The 16,984-nt window shown below is 40.8% G+C and overlaps 2 protein-coding genes across 5 annotated transcripts; both read left to right on the forward strand.

Annotated features, from left to right (window-relative positions):
* Positions 1-1,499: 1,499 nt before the first annotated feature.
* On the forward strand, positions 1,500-3,848 carry igfals (insulin-like growth factor binding protein, acid labile subunit). The gene is made up of 2 exons (XM_042000349.1): positions 1,500-1,578; positions 1,734-3,848. Exon 2 carries the CDS (start codon positions 1,739-1,741, stop codon positions 3,470-3,472), a length of 1,734 nt encoding a protein of 577 aa, XP_041856283.1. The 5' UTR covers positions 1,500-1,578; positions 1,734-1,738; the 3' UTR covers positions 3,473-3,848.
* Positions 3,849-4,887: 1,039 nt separating this feature from the next.
* On the forward strand, positions 4,888-16,566 carry LOC121649491 (dynein axonemal-associated protein 1). 4 transcript variants are annotated; one of them, XM_042000362.1, is made up of 28 exons: positions 4,888-5,059; positions 5,168-5,269; positions 5,355-5,480; positions 5,575-5,682; positions 5,796-5,898; positions 6,037-6,139; positions 6,222-6,464; positions 6,551-6,814; positions 6,893-7,037; positions 7,105-7,302; positions 7,461-7,601; positions 7,714-7,905; positions 7,995-8,102; positions 8,253-8,394; positions 8,491-8,782; positions 12,756-12,811; positions 12,962-13,116; positions 13,349-13,475; positions 13,627-13,758; positions 13,833-13,997; positions 14,175-14,477; positions 14,572-14,850; positions 14,970-15,064; positions 15,179-15,290; positions 15,610-15,821; positions 15,901-15,986; positions 16,087-16,156; positions 16,332-16,566. In XM_042000362.1, exons 1-28 carry the CDS (start codon positions 4,976-4,978, stop codon positions 16,398-16,400), a joined length of 4,212 nt encoding a protein of 1,403 aa, XP_041856296.1. In that variant the 5' UTR covers positions 4,888-4,975; the 3' UTR covers positions 16,401-16,566. The 4 variants fall into 4 exon arrangements, with proteins under 4 accessions (XP_041856296.1, XP_041856303.1, XP_041856311.1 ...); XM_042000369.1 differs by having other exon boundaries at positions 12,759-12,811; XM_042000377.1 differs by having other exon boundaries at positions 8,253-8,391.
* Positions 16,567-16,984: the final 418 nt, after the last annotated feature.

Genomic DNA, 16,984 nt, shown 5'->3' on the forward strand with positions numbered 1-16,984 from the left:
TTTACGTCAGGTAATGCCCCGATCATTAATACTCTAATACTTATTGAAATGTTATGTAAGACAAGACTGTGCATGGCATCCACCACCTACCAGATAACATCTTATCTATTTATTTGCTCCAGCAGTGGACCTGATTTCAGTGACAAATATTTGATATTTTTGAGAAAATATGCAGCATTATGGATCCAGTCTTAGAATGAAAATCAATGAAACGTTATGTGCAAGGACACGTTACTATCTAGATTTGGTTGTCCCTCAGAGCGTGACCAGTTCATGGTTGTCTAAAGAAACTTGATACCAAGAAAAAAGACAAACAGAAAGTTAGTCATTACAATCACTGATGTGATTGGGAAATGGACTTCTGGAACCTCTGGACCTGATCCTCCAGGCAGCATGAATGACAGATTAGTGACAAAGAGTTATGTAAATGTTTAAAGGTTTCATATTGAATGAGGCATCCAATTCTAGGTTTGAATGGCAGTGTGAGATGAAGTTTTATGTCATATTACCCCTCATCAAATGATCAATTGAGCAATGGCAAGTATCAAAGTATAAATTCAGTCAACGCTCTAGTGCACTGGGTTCATCTTATCTCTATAACACTACATCAGTTAAAATCTATAGTAAATACACTCAGAGACTGAAGTCTGTCTATAATAAACACAAAAAAAGCTTCCTAGGTTCATAGGCTTTAACAGGAAGGAAAAATACAAATAGCAGAATGGCATGAAAATATTGTAGTTTAGTTAGAAACTAAATTTGGCATAATTTATTTATCTAATTTTAAACAGGAAAGTCCCGTTACATAGTATAAAGACAGACAGAAAACACACTATCAAAAAACACCAATAAAAAAGAAAACTAAAAACATAGGCCAATGATTGCATTTCCATTTCTTTCAACATAGATTTAAAACGATTAGGAGAGACAAGGTCTTAAAGTGGTAAGGTGTTCTGTAGACAGTTCCAGCAGTACTGAAAAGCAATTATCCTACTCTCTGTACAAACACAGGGGACAGATAATGTATATATACATGTATGTCTTGAGAGCCTAAAGCATAAGGAGCATCAGACTTCTGTTGAAGAGGCACACACAGGTAGGGAAAGGGGAGACCAAGAAGGCCTTTGTAGATTAATCTGTAACAGTGTGTAAGCCAACAAGTTTCCAGATCAGGCCATACATCCCATAAATAAAGCTCACAGTGGTGAGTCTGAGGTTTACAGTTGTTATAGAACAAAGGGAGGCGTAGTAAACTGAATCAAGCATCTTCAAGACCTGGGCAGGGGGCAATTAAGGCCTTATCATAGCAATTTGGAGTACATTTTATAATTTTAGTACAGCAGATTGTTCCCTGAAGTAGGTAACATTACCAAAGACAGGCAGCAAAGAACACCTGATAGAAAACCTTTAACTTACTAATGGAAATGAATGGGTTAATAGTGAACAGTGCAACTGACCTTAAAAAAAGGTTTTAGGGCTTGGCAGCCTTTCCATTCAGTATACAAACAATTGCACAAGAATCAGTCATTCAGTATTCCACAGCCTGTCCACATTACATCGAGACTTCTGGGACTAAAGGTAAGCATCCTAAAATAGATATTTAAGCATAAAACCTTAGGTAAGTCCACATAAAAAAGACAAAAGGCATTACATTTGAACAGATTTTTTCCTGTTTATTTTAAGTGAAATGGAGATTATTTAAATTTAGATTTTGATTAATACTTTATTCACAGCTGGTATGCAAACCATTGCACTGCTGGTAGTGTGGGTACTGGGAGCATCACTGGCGTTGCCAGACCCAGACACAGCAGGAGAGAGGGTGGCCGAAGATCCTATTCCCTGCTCTAAGGCCTGCACCTGTCTGCATGATGAATACAGCTTGGAGCTCAACATGTACTGCAGTGCTTGCAACTTTACACAAGTACCAACTGAAATGCCACCATCCACTCATTCTCTCTGGCTGGATGGAAATCTGTTTACCTCCCTCCCAGCAGCATCTTTTAGGGATCTAACCAATCTGGACTTTTTGAATCTGCAGAGTGGCCAGCTGATAACCCTTGACCCACAGGCTTTCAAAGGCCTCAGGTCGTTAGCACACATTCACCTTGAACGAAATCGAATCCGGATGTTACCAGGTGCTATTTTCCAGAATACACCTAACCTAGCTTCACTTAGTCTGCATAACAACCAGATCAGTCGCATCGAGGAAAGACTGTTTGCTGGGCTTTCACATATGTGGCTCTTAAACTTAGGATGGAACTCATTAGTGGTCTTACCAGAAACAGCTTTCCATGATCTGCAAGGTCTGCGAGAGCTTATTCTTGCAGGAAACAGACTTGCTTATTTACAGCCACAGCTCTTTCAAAACCTTGGTGAGCTTAAAGAGTTGGATCTGACTGGGAATTACCTCAAGGTAATTAAAGCAAATGTGTTTGTTAAACTCACTAAACTGCAAAAGCTTTATCTGGCCCAGAATCAGATTACAACAGTGGCACCCAGAGCTTTTGTGGGAATGAAGTCGCTGAGGTGGCTGGATCTGTCAAACAACAAACTGAATTCTCTACATGATGATACATTCTTGGGCCTGCACAGTCTACATGTATTGCGTCTTTCAAACAATTCTATCAGTGGCATTAGGCCCAGGACTTTCCGTGACCTGCAGTACTTGGAAGAACTACGGCTTAGTTACAACAGAATTCGAGCTCTGGGGGACAGGATCTTTGAAGGGCTTGGTCATCTAGAGGTTCTAGAGCTAGAGCACAATCAAGTGCAGGAGGCACAAATGGCTTGTTTCACAGGCCTGTCCAATGTGGCTGTCATCAACCTATCTGGAAGCTGTTTTCAAAGTCTGCCAGACCACATGTTTAAAGGTCTGTCAAGGCTTCACAGCCTACATCTGGACAGAGGTTGCCTGACAAGGATCACAGCTCCAGCTTTCACTGGGCTCTCCAGTTTAAAGAGGCTTTTCCTTCAACACAACAATATCTCTGTGGTGGAACATCGGAGCTTTGTGGATCTGGTAGGCCTACTGGGACTAGACTTAAGTTTCAATAAGCTGGAGGTTCTTACAACCCCAACTTTTTCTGGCCTCAAGAATTTGGAGTATTTGCTGTTGTCCAACAATGAATGCCGACAGTTTTTGCAAAATGGAACAAAGCAGCTGCTTCCAAAGCTTCGTTACCTGGACCTGAGGGATAATGCCTTGACCAGCATGGTCCCCAATTTTTCAGAGAGCATGGAAAAACTTTTACTTTCAGGAAACCGGTGGAAATGTGACTGCATCGCACTTCCACTTAGAAGCTACAGTTTGCGGAAACCACGTGTGATTCCTCGGCAAGTGGAGACCCACGCAGAGGGTGAAGAACCTGACTCAACTGTCACCATACATAACAATATCACATGCAACAGTCCACTACGCCTCTCTGGTCAGGATCTACGGGATGTGGACAGTGAATTCTTTCAGAGATGCTAAGCAAGCAAAGACATGTTTAAGAAATTAATTTAATAAATCTTTACCACACATTTTGAGCAGTTTAAATTAATTCAGCTTGATTAGAAAATTTAAAAATTTTGTTTTAACTATCAACATAGAAATTTTTTGATGCCTACAACAACTTCTTTTTGTTTCAAACATATTGAAGCAAGGGGTCAAGAATATTTTTTTAAGACCAACAAATAATTATGTTAAATTTTCAGCAAACATTATTTGTGGCAATTCAGATTGTAAGATTATTAGAGTGTGATGATGAACTACAAAGACCCATATTTTATTTAGAGTTGCTTGATATGGACACAGGCTTGTTATAGATATTATTAAAAACAGATAAAAATGTGATGTATTATGAACTTTTTTTGTAAATATGACAATAAAGGAGACATGTTTTTTGTCAAGCATATCTAGTATGATATTTTCCAACAATTTGACACATGCAGACATAAAATATATTGTTTTCACGTATCTAGGCCAACTAATTCACTGGACAAAAAAAGTGAACTATTTCAAGTTACATCTAAAACTGATCTAACATAAAAAAAATAAAATAAAACGAGGTCAATTCTATACTGCTTTAGTGCTGTGTCATTGATGCACTAACCTATTGCACAAAGAGACTAAACCAGAGCAAATTTGACCAAATACACCTATAAGGTATCATTGTATAACATTTATTTAATATCACTGTGTCAAGTACTTACCTCCAACAGATGGATAATCTCAGGGAAACTTATGCTGGTGGAGAAATCCAGGTAAAAACGACTCACACATGCTCTTAGTCTTCATTTTCACTCTTCTAATACAGCATGCACAAAGGGGGCCCAAAATGTGACGTTTTCACCAACTCAAATCTAGATGGAAAAAACAAACAAACAAACAAATAAACAAAAGACTCTTAACCATTCAAACGAACATGCAGTTCAGGAGTTCATTTCTGCTCACAGAAATGATTGTATAGTGACCAATATCCATCAATTAGGCAACTACTGATTTTGCATTTAAAAAATACTATCTTGGAATTTATAAAGTATTATTCAAGTTCTATTGTTTTATTAATTCATAATAAACATAACAGACTATTAGGGAGTGCCAATACTTTAAAGTCAATAACACTGTTTCTACAGTTTCTAGAAAATGTGTAAAAAGGCCAAATAGCCAACTAATAGTAAAATAACGAGTAAGCTCATCTGCCAACAGCACATCAAAGTTACTATTAATAGCGCCAATTTTATTTTTTTAAATTTATTCATTTATTATTTATTTTATTACATTTTTAAAGCGTTGACTTGACCAGTTGCAGTTTCCTGGCAACGTTATTTTCGAAAGGCAAGTGCTTCGATGCGGAAGTGTCTCGTTGCCCATGGTAACAAAAAAAAAAAAAACAAAAAAAAACCAAAACAAAACAAAAAACGTTCACCTAAACTCGGTAAATTGTGTATTCTAACCTTAGCGTAACACTTTGCCGAGTTTTTCCCGCTGGAAATGGACTGGACTCAATCTTGTTGGAATTCAGTCTTGAATGAAGTCGAACACAACAAACCGACAATCGACGTTGATTTTTCTCCAGTAAGTAACTTTTTTTTTTTTTTTTTTTTTTAAACGTGTGCTAACTCACAAGAACACACACAAATCAAATGCTCATACACTATCAAACGTGTTCTTCTCATTTTACAGCCTGAGAAAGAAGACTTGATTGCCATATTTCAAAGACCAGCTGGTTTTTCACTGTCAGAGATCCCTGAAGACTTGAGGTTTTTAGAAGATCCTGATCTGGAGGTTTGTGAATCATAGTTTCTAGAACGTCGTGCTGATTTCATGATCCTAAACAAACATGTTTGATTGCTTGTGTTTTCTCAATCAGGAACAGCTGAAACCAACATCAGTTACTAAATGGTCAGATGATATTTACAGACAGTTGGGTGACAATGAAATAGTAGAAGACAATACCTCTCAGTGGTGCAAACAATGCTCAGACGCTGAACTTGAGGTAGGTATTTCTGATCTGCGGCCACCATCTTGGTTAGGGTAAGGCACAGTAGAACCAAGATAGATTCAAGTGTTTTTTTTTTTTACCCTTTTAGGCAAGTGATTGTGAAAGCAAAACTATGCTGTTGACGAATGAAGCCGATTTGGAGGCCTCATTAAAACTAAATGTGAACAACACAAACCCCCCAATTCTTTCATTTGCTGTGAGTCTGCAAAGAAAACCTAGCACATGATTTTAGCAGTTAATAGTGATATGGTGCATATTTTACTTTGCTTTTGCTAGAATCAAAAATATATATTTTATCTGTGCATTCAGAGGCTTGACCAGTGGGATTTGGATGAAGTCCTCAAAAACATGAAAGATGACAGATTGCGAATGCAAAAGTTTAAATCAGCTGAAAAAATGAGTACGCATGCAGGTAAGTCATTCTAAATACCTTTTGCCACAGCTTTAGTTAAAGAACTTTTGGATAACCTCAAAAGATCATGTATTTAATAGTTTACATTTTGAAGGTACTGTCTCATGTTGTGGTTTCATCTCACTCTGTGTTTTTTAGATGCTGACAACAACCAGCTGGAGGTGAATATTTTGGAGAAACTTGCTGTTTTCTGTATGAACCAATCTGTGTCAGAACATATTCAAAATTCCCACTGCACCAGGTAATAGAAATCAAATCTCCCATTCAAGTTTTGTGACCAAAAATGTCAGGTAATGATAACAGTGATCACACTTTTCTTGCAGCCAAAACTGTGTTTGGAACAAATCAGTGGCAAAGATGCAAACAGAGTTGCAGCCGAATCACCAGGAACTTCCAGCTGTTTATATTGATTTGCGATGTCCTGATCAAGCAATAAAAGCAGTAAGAATAACCCCAAATATTTTATTGGAGTCTAAATTGCCAGTCAAACACACTGCTGAGAAGGAAACACCACCTGTGAAGGAACACAATCTTAAAGAGCACTCTACATGCAAAATGGATGGCAGGTAAACATTATCTTGCATTTGAAATATTTGACACGTTTCACCTCTGCTCATTCTAATTCAATTCATACTGTCACGTCGGCTCACAGGGTAATGACTGGTAAGAGCAACCTGCTTCAAAAAATGAGGGAGATGAGTAGAAATGTGAATAAATATCCTGACAAATGTGCAGATCATCTAGAAGCAGAAGAAATGAAGGACAAGGCACCTCACTATGTGGAGTGTATATGTAGCCATGACTCACACCATCAGTGGGCAGATAAGCAGTCTTCATCTCTACAATCTAGAAAATCTAAAATGGAAAGCCCACCAAATGCTCAAGATGCATCTATTAAAGAACCAAAGCAGCAGAGGTATATGTTAAATATGTATTCATTTAACTAATTATTAAACATTGACAAATATCTTGATTGAGATGATGTATCTGTTAGTAACCAACAGAAAGAGCACATTAGGCCAAAATCTCATCATAAGCAAGATCAAGAAGTCCTGAAGCTGCTGGAAAATCATCATACAGCCAAATCTGTGGATCTTAAGCAGCCAGCTGCTGAAAGGACTGATGTTCTTTATGAATTTGTAAGTTCCACACAATTTAAAAAAAAATCATTGTACTTGCCTGCACTTAGTATAGCTTGTTTTTCAGGAAGTGTCCTACCAAGAATCAATAAGCACACTACCAGGCAATATTGAGAATGAAGGGTGTGTGCTACTGACTGTCAGCCTCTTCAGTCCTGGTATGGTTGGAGAAAAGGATGTTGCTCATGGGAAAGAAAATTATATATATTCAGCTGCAACAAAATCATACATCTACAACACTTTAGTTGCTTGGTTTTTGTCTTTGGTAAGTAAGCAATGAATTGGAATGAATGAAATGAAAAATACTTTATTAATCCCAGAGGGAAATTGCAAATGGCTTCCATGGCTTCTGTCTTCTAATATATAATAGAGTTTTACATTTATGACACTAAATCAACCAATCTAGGCCACTATTTTTATCAGGCAGGCCCAGACTCATGTCACACTGAAGGCGGTTTTGGTGCAGAGATCCCATTCAGGGTTTCAGGACTCCAGCAGTTGTGGACAAAGAATGGACTGGCTTTGCATGTCTTAGCTGTGGATCGACAATGCTGCACACCAAAAGTAAAAAGGAAAAACGAACAAAACACCCGAAACATTTACATATCATCTCATAAGTTTGACATAGATGAAAATTGTATTTGTTCTATTTTTTTATTATTATTTTTTTCTATAGGAAAGGAATGCAGGTATCCATGCACCCTTCTATAACAATGTCTGTAGATTCCTGTCAAATACCACACTTACTGCAGTTGCCAGCTGGTTACCTCAGCTCAAAAACCTGCTGGACCAGCAACCCTTTGCCTCACACATCCACCTTCCTACATCCTGTTTAAACAGTTTCATCTCTGCCAATCCCAACAAAAAGGTGAGCTTTTTCAGAGAGCCAGCTTTCTTGATACCCAGATTACGTCTTTGTGTGTTGACTCTATTTATTATCTTGTCTTTGTTTTATAGGTTATAGACAGGATATTTAGTCTCAGTCCACGGTTTTACTGGCTGACTGTGGAAACTCAGGAACCTGTTTTTAACGGGAAAGAGACCACACAAGAGCTCCACACAGGGGTGAGCATGTTGACAACTGTATTAAAGTGTGCTTTCTAGTGATAGTTGTTCCATGACAATGTTTTTTCCCCCTTTTATTTTAAGAATCACTGAATCTGAGGGACAGTAGTATCTGAATTTATGTTATCTTCCTCCTGGTTTTTGGTGCAGGTATCAGTTGCTGTGGGGTACACTGAGTTCTTTCAGCAACCTCTCATAACACACTACACCCTTCATCTGATTCTTGACTTGGGACTCGATGTGTGTGGTCTACGGCTGCTTTATCCACCACATGGGCTTCTGAGTGAAAGTGGTAGGGCATAATAAATGCCACATATTCCTAATATCTCTGCTTTACTCAGCATCATTTAATGTTTTCTCATATGAAAATATTTGAAAACTTTTTCAGGTGGTTTATCAGTCAACCAGAAACCCTATGAGCCCTGCCAGCCCATCCTTGCCCTAGCTGTTCGGGGTCCCCATGCCCATTCATTGTTAAAGAATTTAACTGGTTCCTTACATCATTTGCTACACAAGAAGACAGAAAAATCCTCTGACAACCTACTAGACCCCAGAAGTCAAGTATCTTCACTCATACACTGCCCTCAGATGACCAGTCAAGTCCACAGGGAGCTGTGCTTATGGTTTTCAGGAAGATTTCAAAGAAGAAATCCACAGAATCAAAACCAGCATCTAAACAGGTCTGTTACATATGTCATTAAAAAAGAAAAAAAATCTACAATGTTGAATATTACTCTGAAGAATTTTTTATGAACTATTTTTATTTTTATAAACTAATCTATAATCTTTTTTCACACACACACACACACACACACACACACACACACACACACACACACACACACATATATATATATATATATATATATATATATATATATATATATATACATATATATATATATATATCCATCCATCCATCCGTCCATTTTCTTCCGCTTATCCGGAGTCGGGTCGCGGGGGCAGCTGCCTAAGCAGGGAAACCCAGACTTCTCTCTCCCCGGCCACATTCACCAGTTCATCCGGAGGGATCCCGAGGCGTTCCTAGGCCAGCCGAGAGATGTAGTCCGTCCAGCGTGTCCTAGGTCTTCCCCAGGGCTTCTTTCCGGTGGTACGTACCCGGAACACCTCACCAGGGAGGCGTCCAGGAGGCATCCTAACCAGATGCCCGAGCAACCTCATCTGGCTCCTCTCGATGTGGAGGAGCAGCGGCTCTACTCTGAGCCCCTCCCGGATCACGAGCTTCTCACCCTATCTCTAAGGGACAGCCCGGCCACCCTGCAGAGAAAACTAATTTCGGCTGCTTGTATTCGCGATCTCGTTCTTTCAGTCACTACCCACAGCTCATGACCATAGGTGAAGGTAGGAACATAGATCAACCGGTAAATCGAGAGCTTTGCCTTTTGGCTCAGCTCCCTCTTCACCACGACAGACCGATGCAGAGTCCGCATCACTGCAGACGCCGCACCGATCCGCCTGTCGATCTCCTGCTCCGTCCTTCCCTCACTCGTGAACAAGACCCAGAGATACATCAACTCCTCCACTTGGGGCAGGACCCTATTGCAGACCCGGAGAGAGCACTCCACCCTTTTCCGGCTGAGGACCATGGTCTCGGACTTGGAGGTGCTGATTCTCATCCCAGCCGCTTCACACTCGGCTGTGAATTGCTCCAGTGAGAGCTGAAGATCATGGCCCGATGAAGCCAACAGAACCACATCATCTGCAAAGAGCAGTGACCCAATCCTGAGGCCACCGAACCGGATCCCCTCAACACCTCGGCTGCACCTAGAAATTCTGTCCATAAAGGTTATGAACAGAATCAGTGACAGAGAGCAGCCTTGGCGGGGTCCAACCCGCACTGGAAACGATTCTGATTTACTGCCGGCAATGCGGACCAAGCTCTGACACTGGCCGTACAGGGACCGGACAGCTCATAAAAGCAAGTCCGGCACTCCATACTCCTGGAGTACCCCCCACAGGAGTACCCGGGGGACACGGTCGAATGCCTTCTCTAAGTCCACAAAACACATGTAGATTGGTTGGGCAAACTCCCATGCCCCCTCAAAGACCCCGGAGAGGGTGTAGAGCTGGTCCACTGTTCCACGACCGGGACGAAAACCACACTGCTCCTCCTCAATCCGAGGTTCGACTATCCGGCAGACCCTCCTCTCAAGCACCCCTGAATAGACCTTACCGGGGAGGCTGCGGAGTGTGATCTCCCTGTAGTTGTAGCACACCCTCCGGTCCCCCTTTTTGAAGAGGGGGACCACCACCCCAGTCTGCCAGTCCAGGGGAACTGTCCCTGATGTCCACGCTATGCTGCAGAGGCGTGTCAGCCAAGATAGCCCTACATCATCCAGAGCCTTAAGGAATTCTGGGCGGAGCTCATCCACCCCCGGGGCCTTGCCACCGAGGAGCTTTTTAACCACCTCAGTGACCTCAGCCCCAGAGATAGGAGAGCCAGCACCAGCTACCCCAGACTCTGCTTCCTCATCGGAAGACATGTTGGTGGGATTGAGAAGGTCTTTGAAGTATTCCCTCCACCGCCTCACAACTTCCCGAGTCGAGGTCAGCAGCCCTTCATCCCCACTGTACACAGTGTTGACGGAGCACTGCTTTCCCCTCCTGAGCCGCCGGATGGTGGACCAGAATCTCCTCGAAGCCGTCCGCAAGTCATTCTCCATGGCCTCTCCAAACTCCTCCCATGCCCGAGTTTTTGCCTTAGTGACCACCGAAGCTGCGCTCCGCTTAGCCCGCCGATACCCATCAGCTGCCTCTGGAGTCCCACAGGCCAAAGAGCCCCAATAGGACTCCTTCTTCAGCTTGATGGCATCCCTTACTGCCGGTGTCCACCAGCGATTTCGGGGGTTACCGCCACGACAGGCACAGACGACCTTACGGCCACAGCTGCGGCTGGCCGCCTTGACAATAGAGGCACGGAACACAGCCCATTTGGACTCAATGTCCCCTGCCTCGGCCGGGACATGGTTGAAGCTCTGCCGGAGATGGGAGTTGAAACTCTTTCTGACAGGGGACTCTGCCAGACGTTCCCAGCAGACCCTCACAATACGCTTGGGTCTGCCAGGCCTGACTAGCATCCTCCCCCACCATCTGAGCCAACTCGCTACCAGGTGGTGATCAATTGACAGCTCCGCCCCTCTCTTCACCCAAGTGTCCAGGACGTGCGGCCGCAAGTCCGACGACACGACTATAAAGTCGATCATCGAACTGCGGCCTAAAGTGTCCTGGTGCCAAGTGCACATGTGAACACTCTTCTTCTTGTCTGAACAAGGTGTTCGTTATGGACAGTCCATGACGAGCACAGAAGTCCAACAACAGAGCACCACTCGGATTTAGATTAGGGGGGCCGTTCCTCGCAATCACGCCCCTCCAGGTCTTGCTGTCATTGCCCACGTGAGCAATGAAGTCCCCCAGCAGAACGAGGGAGTCCCCGGAAGGAGTGCTCTCCAACACCCCCTCCAAGGACTCCAAAAAGGGTGGGTACTCTGAACTGCTATTTGGTGCATAAGCACAAACAACAGTCAGGACCCGTCCCCCCACCCGAAGGCGGAGGGGGGCTACCCTTTCATCCACCGGGGTAAATCCCAACGTACAGGTGCCAAGTCGGGGGGCAATGAGCATGCCCACACCTGCATGGCGCCTCTCACCGGGAGCAACTCCAGAATGGAAGAGGGTCCAGCCCCTCTCAAGGACAGTGGTTTACACACATAAATATATATATATATATATATATATATATATATATATATATATATATATATATATATATATATATATATATATACATATATATATATATACATACACATATATATATATATATATATATATATATGAAGGGTGCTGGTAGCCTGTGAAGCCAGTGAACAGTAACACACCCTTAAGCAGAAATCACAGCTAGCAAAGGCTCTGTAGCCAGACAAGAGTTTTCTATTTATGACTTGGTCATTTTTAGCCACTGTTCTTTTTAGGTCACTTCAAGTTCTTGCATGCACAGCCTTTACTTGGTCTCACCACAGCTTTTCAGTGATGCTTAAGTCAGGGGACTGTGAGTGCCCTTCCATAAACTTCAGCTTGGTTTAGGCAATTCCTGAAGTTTAGATACTATCTGCTTTACATCATGTTTGTTCAGTTTCAGTTCTTTAGCTGTCAGGAAGATGGTTGCAATATTCAATATGTTCAATGTTCATCTGTATTAATAACTGCCACAATACACTAAAGCATAATCCCATCCCATGAGATTCTTTTCATTAGACACTGCTGTTTTAACCATTAACTATTATAAATATGTTGATTGTTAAAGAATTGTTTAGTTGAAACTTTTTCCAACATTACTTTTGCTTATCCAGATTTTGCATACTGTTGTGGTTAACGTGTAGTAAGGTGACTGCTGACTATGAAAAACGCTTTGAAAAACAAGCAAAAGTGTGCAATTGTGTGTTATCTTAACAGTTATATAGTTATATAGCACTATCAAAATTTCTTTCATTTAATTTTTACCTTACATTTAGACATTAAAACAGCAAGAAATGTTTCACTTATTGTATATCTTATTGTATATAATATATAGTCCTGTAATTTTTTGCCTAGTAATGCTATATCATAACCAAACATTCTTATTTTGTTTGTCAAAAGGAGCTTCTTTGATTTAAGCAGATCATCTTCTTTGCTGTGTGCCACAACTAAAGGTACAATGATTTAGCAAGTCAAAACTGTCACACTGGTAGAAACATTGAATTTTTAACTTAAGTTGTTGCCGTCTTGAGAAAGATTGTTTGCAGCACTTGCAATTGATTTTAACTTTAAAGTAGCTGTTAATCCTTCTTTTTCCTTGACAGCGGACTTATTCCTCGTGGTTTCACCTGCAGTGCCTCCAAGTTGCTATGGCCAAGTGATGGCAACATGTCTTAACAGAGGTTTCAGTCTTATGGGGCTGCAAAGGCTGCAGCTTCAGACCAATGTTGCCATTGTCCTGGGACTCACTGGCCAACAGGTGGAATCACTAAGATCTTCAGTAGTGTCAGAGAGATCATAAAACCATTATTATAATTAAAATATACAATAATATATTCTTATAGTTGCTTTTATTATTGTTGAAACTTGTGTACAAATATTTTGGTGCATATTTTCAGAACTCTACTTTCAACCATGCATAATGACTCCATAGCAAGTACAGGAAAAATTGCATCCTGTCATTTATGTCTTGAATTGTATGTATCTTGTAGGTAAAAGTGTTCTGCAGTTCACCTACATCCATTCCAGATCAGGTAGAGCTAAAGCTGCCCTCTCACTGCCTGGTGTTACTACTACGGAAAGAGAACATGTTGCGCCACAGTGTTACTCTGCCATCAGGTCTCAATTTTCATATCAAACTTTTACAGAAGTGACTTCAGTAAATAAATCAAATTTGAAAGTGTCTGTAATAATGCAATCACTCTACACTGTTGTCCAAATGTTTTCTTTGCTGTTGAAATAACAGTGATCTTTTGTCATATTACTTCAGCCCTAATGAGGGAATTTAAAGATCAAAGGCTTCTGGGTTTCTTCCACTTCTGGACTGACGGGGATCACACAGTAGAGCCAAGTCTGTGTTTTCACACTGTGCCATACAATGATAGCTTGTTCCACATTTTTGGTAAGCACACAGTGTTCTCAGAAATGATCCACTATTATTGCCCTCTATGTGTTTGACATATGTTGTCTTTTTAGTCAGGTGTATGTGGACAGTGCCCAAACCTTCCAACGTGACACTGTCACATCAAAAGTGTTCACCCCAGTCTGGCGTGAATCAGGTGGTGACTTTGGCCCTGTGTGGAAAGGACATGTGCCAAAACCTGAACCTCCTACATAGAGTTCTTGCTGAAGGACTAAAAGGTGGGTGAATTTTTTAAAAGCACAGGGTCCAGGGTTTTGTTTACTGCTCCCACCAGTTCCAAATAGTCAAACAAATGTAGAAACCTACATGGTTTAATGAATGATCAATGAATTTCAGAACATCTAAGCCCTTCTTACCTTTCAATATTTCCAATGCTTTGTTGACTGATATACCAGGTCATGAACAACGTGCTAAATTTGAGCTGCTTGGCCTCAAGTGGCTGCCTCTGTTGACCCAACTTCAGGCTCAGGAGCTGAGTCCTTTTGAGGTGGGAGAGAGGTTCTTCTACGGCAGCGTGGACAAACTCATGTCATCATCTGCACTAGTGTGTGTTCTGAGAGGAAAAGATGCTTTTTCTTCAATGAGAAACCTCTTACAGCTGAACGGCCACAACAATCTCACTGTTTTGATGTCACCAACCCCAGAGGTGGCCCTCAGACAAGTCTCCCTCTTCTTCTTTGAGCATGAGTTAATTCCTTGTGAGTTAGTGTTGCTGTGCAAAGGTCTGTAATCAGCTTTATCTTTTAAATACTGGTATTGCTGTTGACTTACAAAGACAGTATTTTTATTCAGATCGACAGATGCTGCTCACAGTATGCCTGTTCAAACCAAGAGTCTGGAATCTTGCTCTGGCTAAAATATTCTGCAAACTCCAACAATCTGGCCTCACAGTGGTGGGCCTGCATGTAGCAACCCTGGATAAAAGTGATGTCACTGAACGCTTGCCGGCAGAAGGTGTGCAGTACCTGTGCCCTGGCTCCCTGGCTCTCTGCCTTCAGGGAGAAAATGCTGTGAAGAGGCTGCTGGACATGCTGGGCCAAGAAGACTCTTCCCTGTGGTTGAGCTGTTATGGTATGACCTAGTTACAGCACCTGTGATCAGTGTCCTTAACAACATATTAGTACACAGTTGGGAACAGGACTGCAGTATGTGCTAGTGCATGTTTTAAAGGTCACTAACTGCACTTACAGGATCAAGATCATATCAACAAGCAATCAAGGATGTAAAAACACTGTTCCCTGAGGGGCTCTGCTGTACTGAGACCAGCACCATGAGACAGGAACAGGTATGAATGATAATTTGGGACTGTGACTGACAAGACTAGTTAAACTATTTTATTAAGAACTGGGTTGTACTTCTGACTGTTAAAATAGTTTCTGTATTTTTACTTTATTTCCAGATATCAAGTTTGTGCTCAGGCCCTGTAGCTTCCATGGAGCAAAAAACAAGCTGCATACTGAATGTGGCTCAGGAAGGTCTGTCAGCTTTGGCACCTTCAAGACCGATAGGAGGTGCGATTTATTTTTCTAGTTTTATTTATAAACCCATATAGTATTGGTTTGTAATTTTTTTTGTTAAATAATTGAGGTGAGATTACTCCATATTCTTCATTAGTGGTGTTGACACAATGATGCACATTCTCCTCAGTGAGGGCATTTTTAAAGTCAAAGCACTGAACATTGCATGGGTCAGGTCCCTTTAATTTTTTTTTTTTTTTGTGCCATTTCTTGTGTTTTGGCAACAGCTCTCCTGCTGAAACAACCATGTTCCAAGTGACCTCTGTAAATAGAGCAAAACAAATGTTCTGTTTCGCTTGTTTATTGGTACCAGGGTCCTTTGCATGCAGAGCCTCCTGGCAGACAACCTGTTTGCTGATTCCCTTAAAGGCTGCACCACACAGCAAAGTGTCTTCTCAGCTGGAGATAGTAGATATGCTGCTGAAGTCAGGCTGCCATCTAGTGGCAGGACAAATGAGCATCCTTGATGATGAGCAACAGAAACATATTGCCGATACACTAGTGTCATCAAGTGGGAGTGAAAAGGTGAGGCATGTAGCTTTTAATCGTGGTTTAATACACAGTGTTATCAGCTGATGATTCTCACTGGTCTTGATTTGTTAAGATGGCTCATTTTTACACGGCTCCTTGTCTCATCGTGGCTCTTCAAGGGGAAAAGATTGTGGCTGACCTAAAACTGATTCTTGAAAGGTATAATAATAATAATAATAATAATAAAATAAAGACAACTCAAATATTTGCTTTGTTTAAAATTTTAAATAATGACTTCTCAATTTCACTGTCCTTACAGTATTTTAAAGGAGAGGTCAGATCTGAAACAGGAAGGAAGGAATATTGTCTATCCCAAATGTGAGAAAGAGGTAAAAGAAAAAAAAGAAGTTATATATATATATATATATACAAATTAGTTTTAGCTATACTTTTATCCCCAATATTTTAATAATGCATCTGAAACCAGTAACCAGATAATGTTATAATTATTAATGTTTTTGTCAATAAGTTCACATTATACTCATTCATGTTTCTTTCCTTCAGGCCAAGCATTTGATATCTTATCTATTTGGTGCCATGTCTCCTGACTGCTGTGACGCCACAGAGTCATAAATTATCTGTTAACACATTAAGTACATTTTCCAAAGAACAACTTCTGTTTGCTTTGACATGTCTGGTAGAAAACAAAGCTACATTTATAATTCAGATTGTTTGCTTTAGATGAATGGTAAATACGTTTTCAAGCCACTTTGCTCTAATAAACATTTTCCTTAAAAGACCCTTGTTTTGTCTAATGTGCAGAATTTTTTTTCTTGGTCATGATTGAGACAAAAAAATATTCAGACATTTCAGATGAAAAATTATTTTAATTCTCAAGATGATAAAAATAATTTGTGAACTTTGTAAACCATTGCATAACTGTAGTGTAACAATTTAACAAGTGTTAACAAACTAGTAATACACTACAGTAAATGTGGTACACAAACCTCAATGTAGAAAAGAAACATCTAGTATTCTGAGACTTGCACCTGTTTTTGTGTTCACAACACAAAAATATCAATATACCAACAGATAATTTCTACAATTATCAGTATAGAATCAACTACATATGCACACAGCTTGTCACAAAATGAGGGAGATATTTTTAAATCTAAATAATGTCTAAACCCACTGACATTAAGTAAATCATCCCATGA

This window comes from Melanotaenia boesemani, chromosome 2 (genome assembly GCF_017639745.1).
Source record: "Melanotaenia boesemani isolate fMelBoe1 chromosome 2, fMelBoe1.pri, whole genome shotgun sequence".
Lineage (NCBI taxonomy): Eukaryota > Metazoa > Chordata > Actinopteri > Atheriniformes > Melanotaeniidae > Melanotaenia > Melanotaenia boesemani.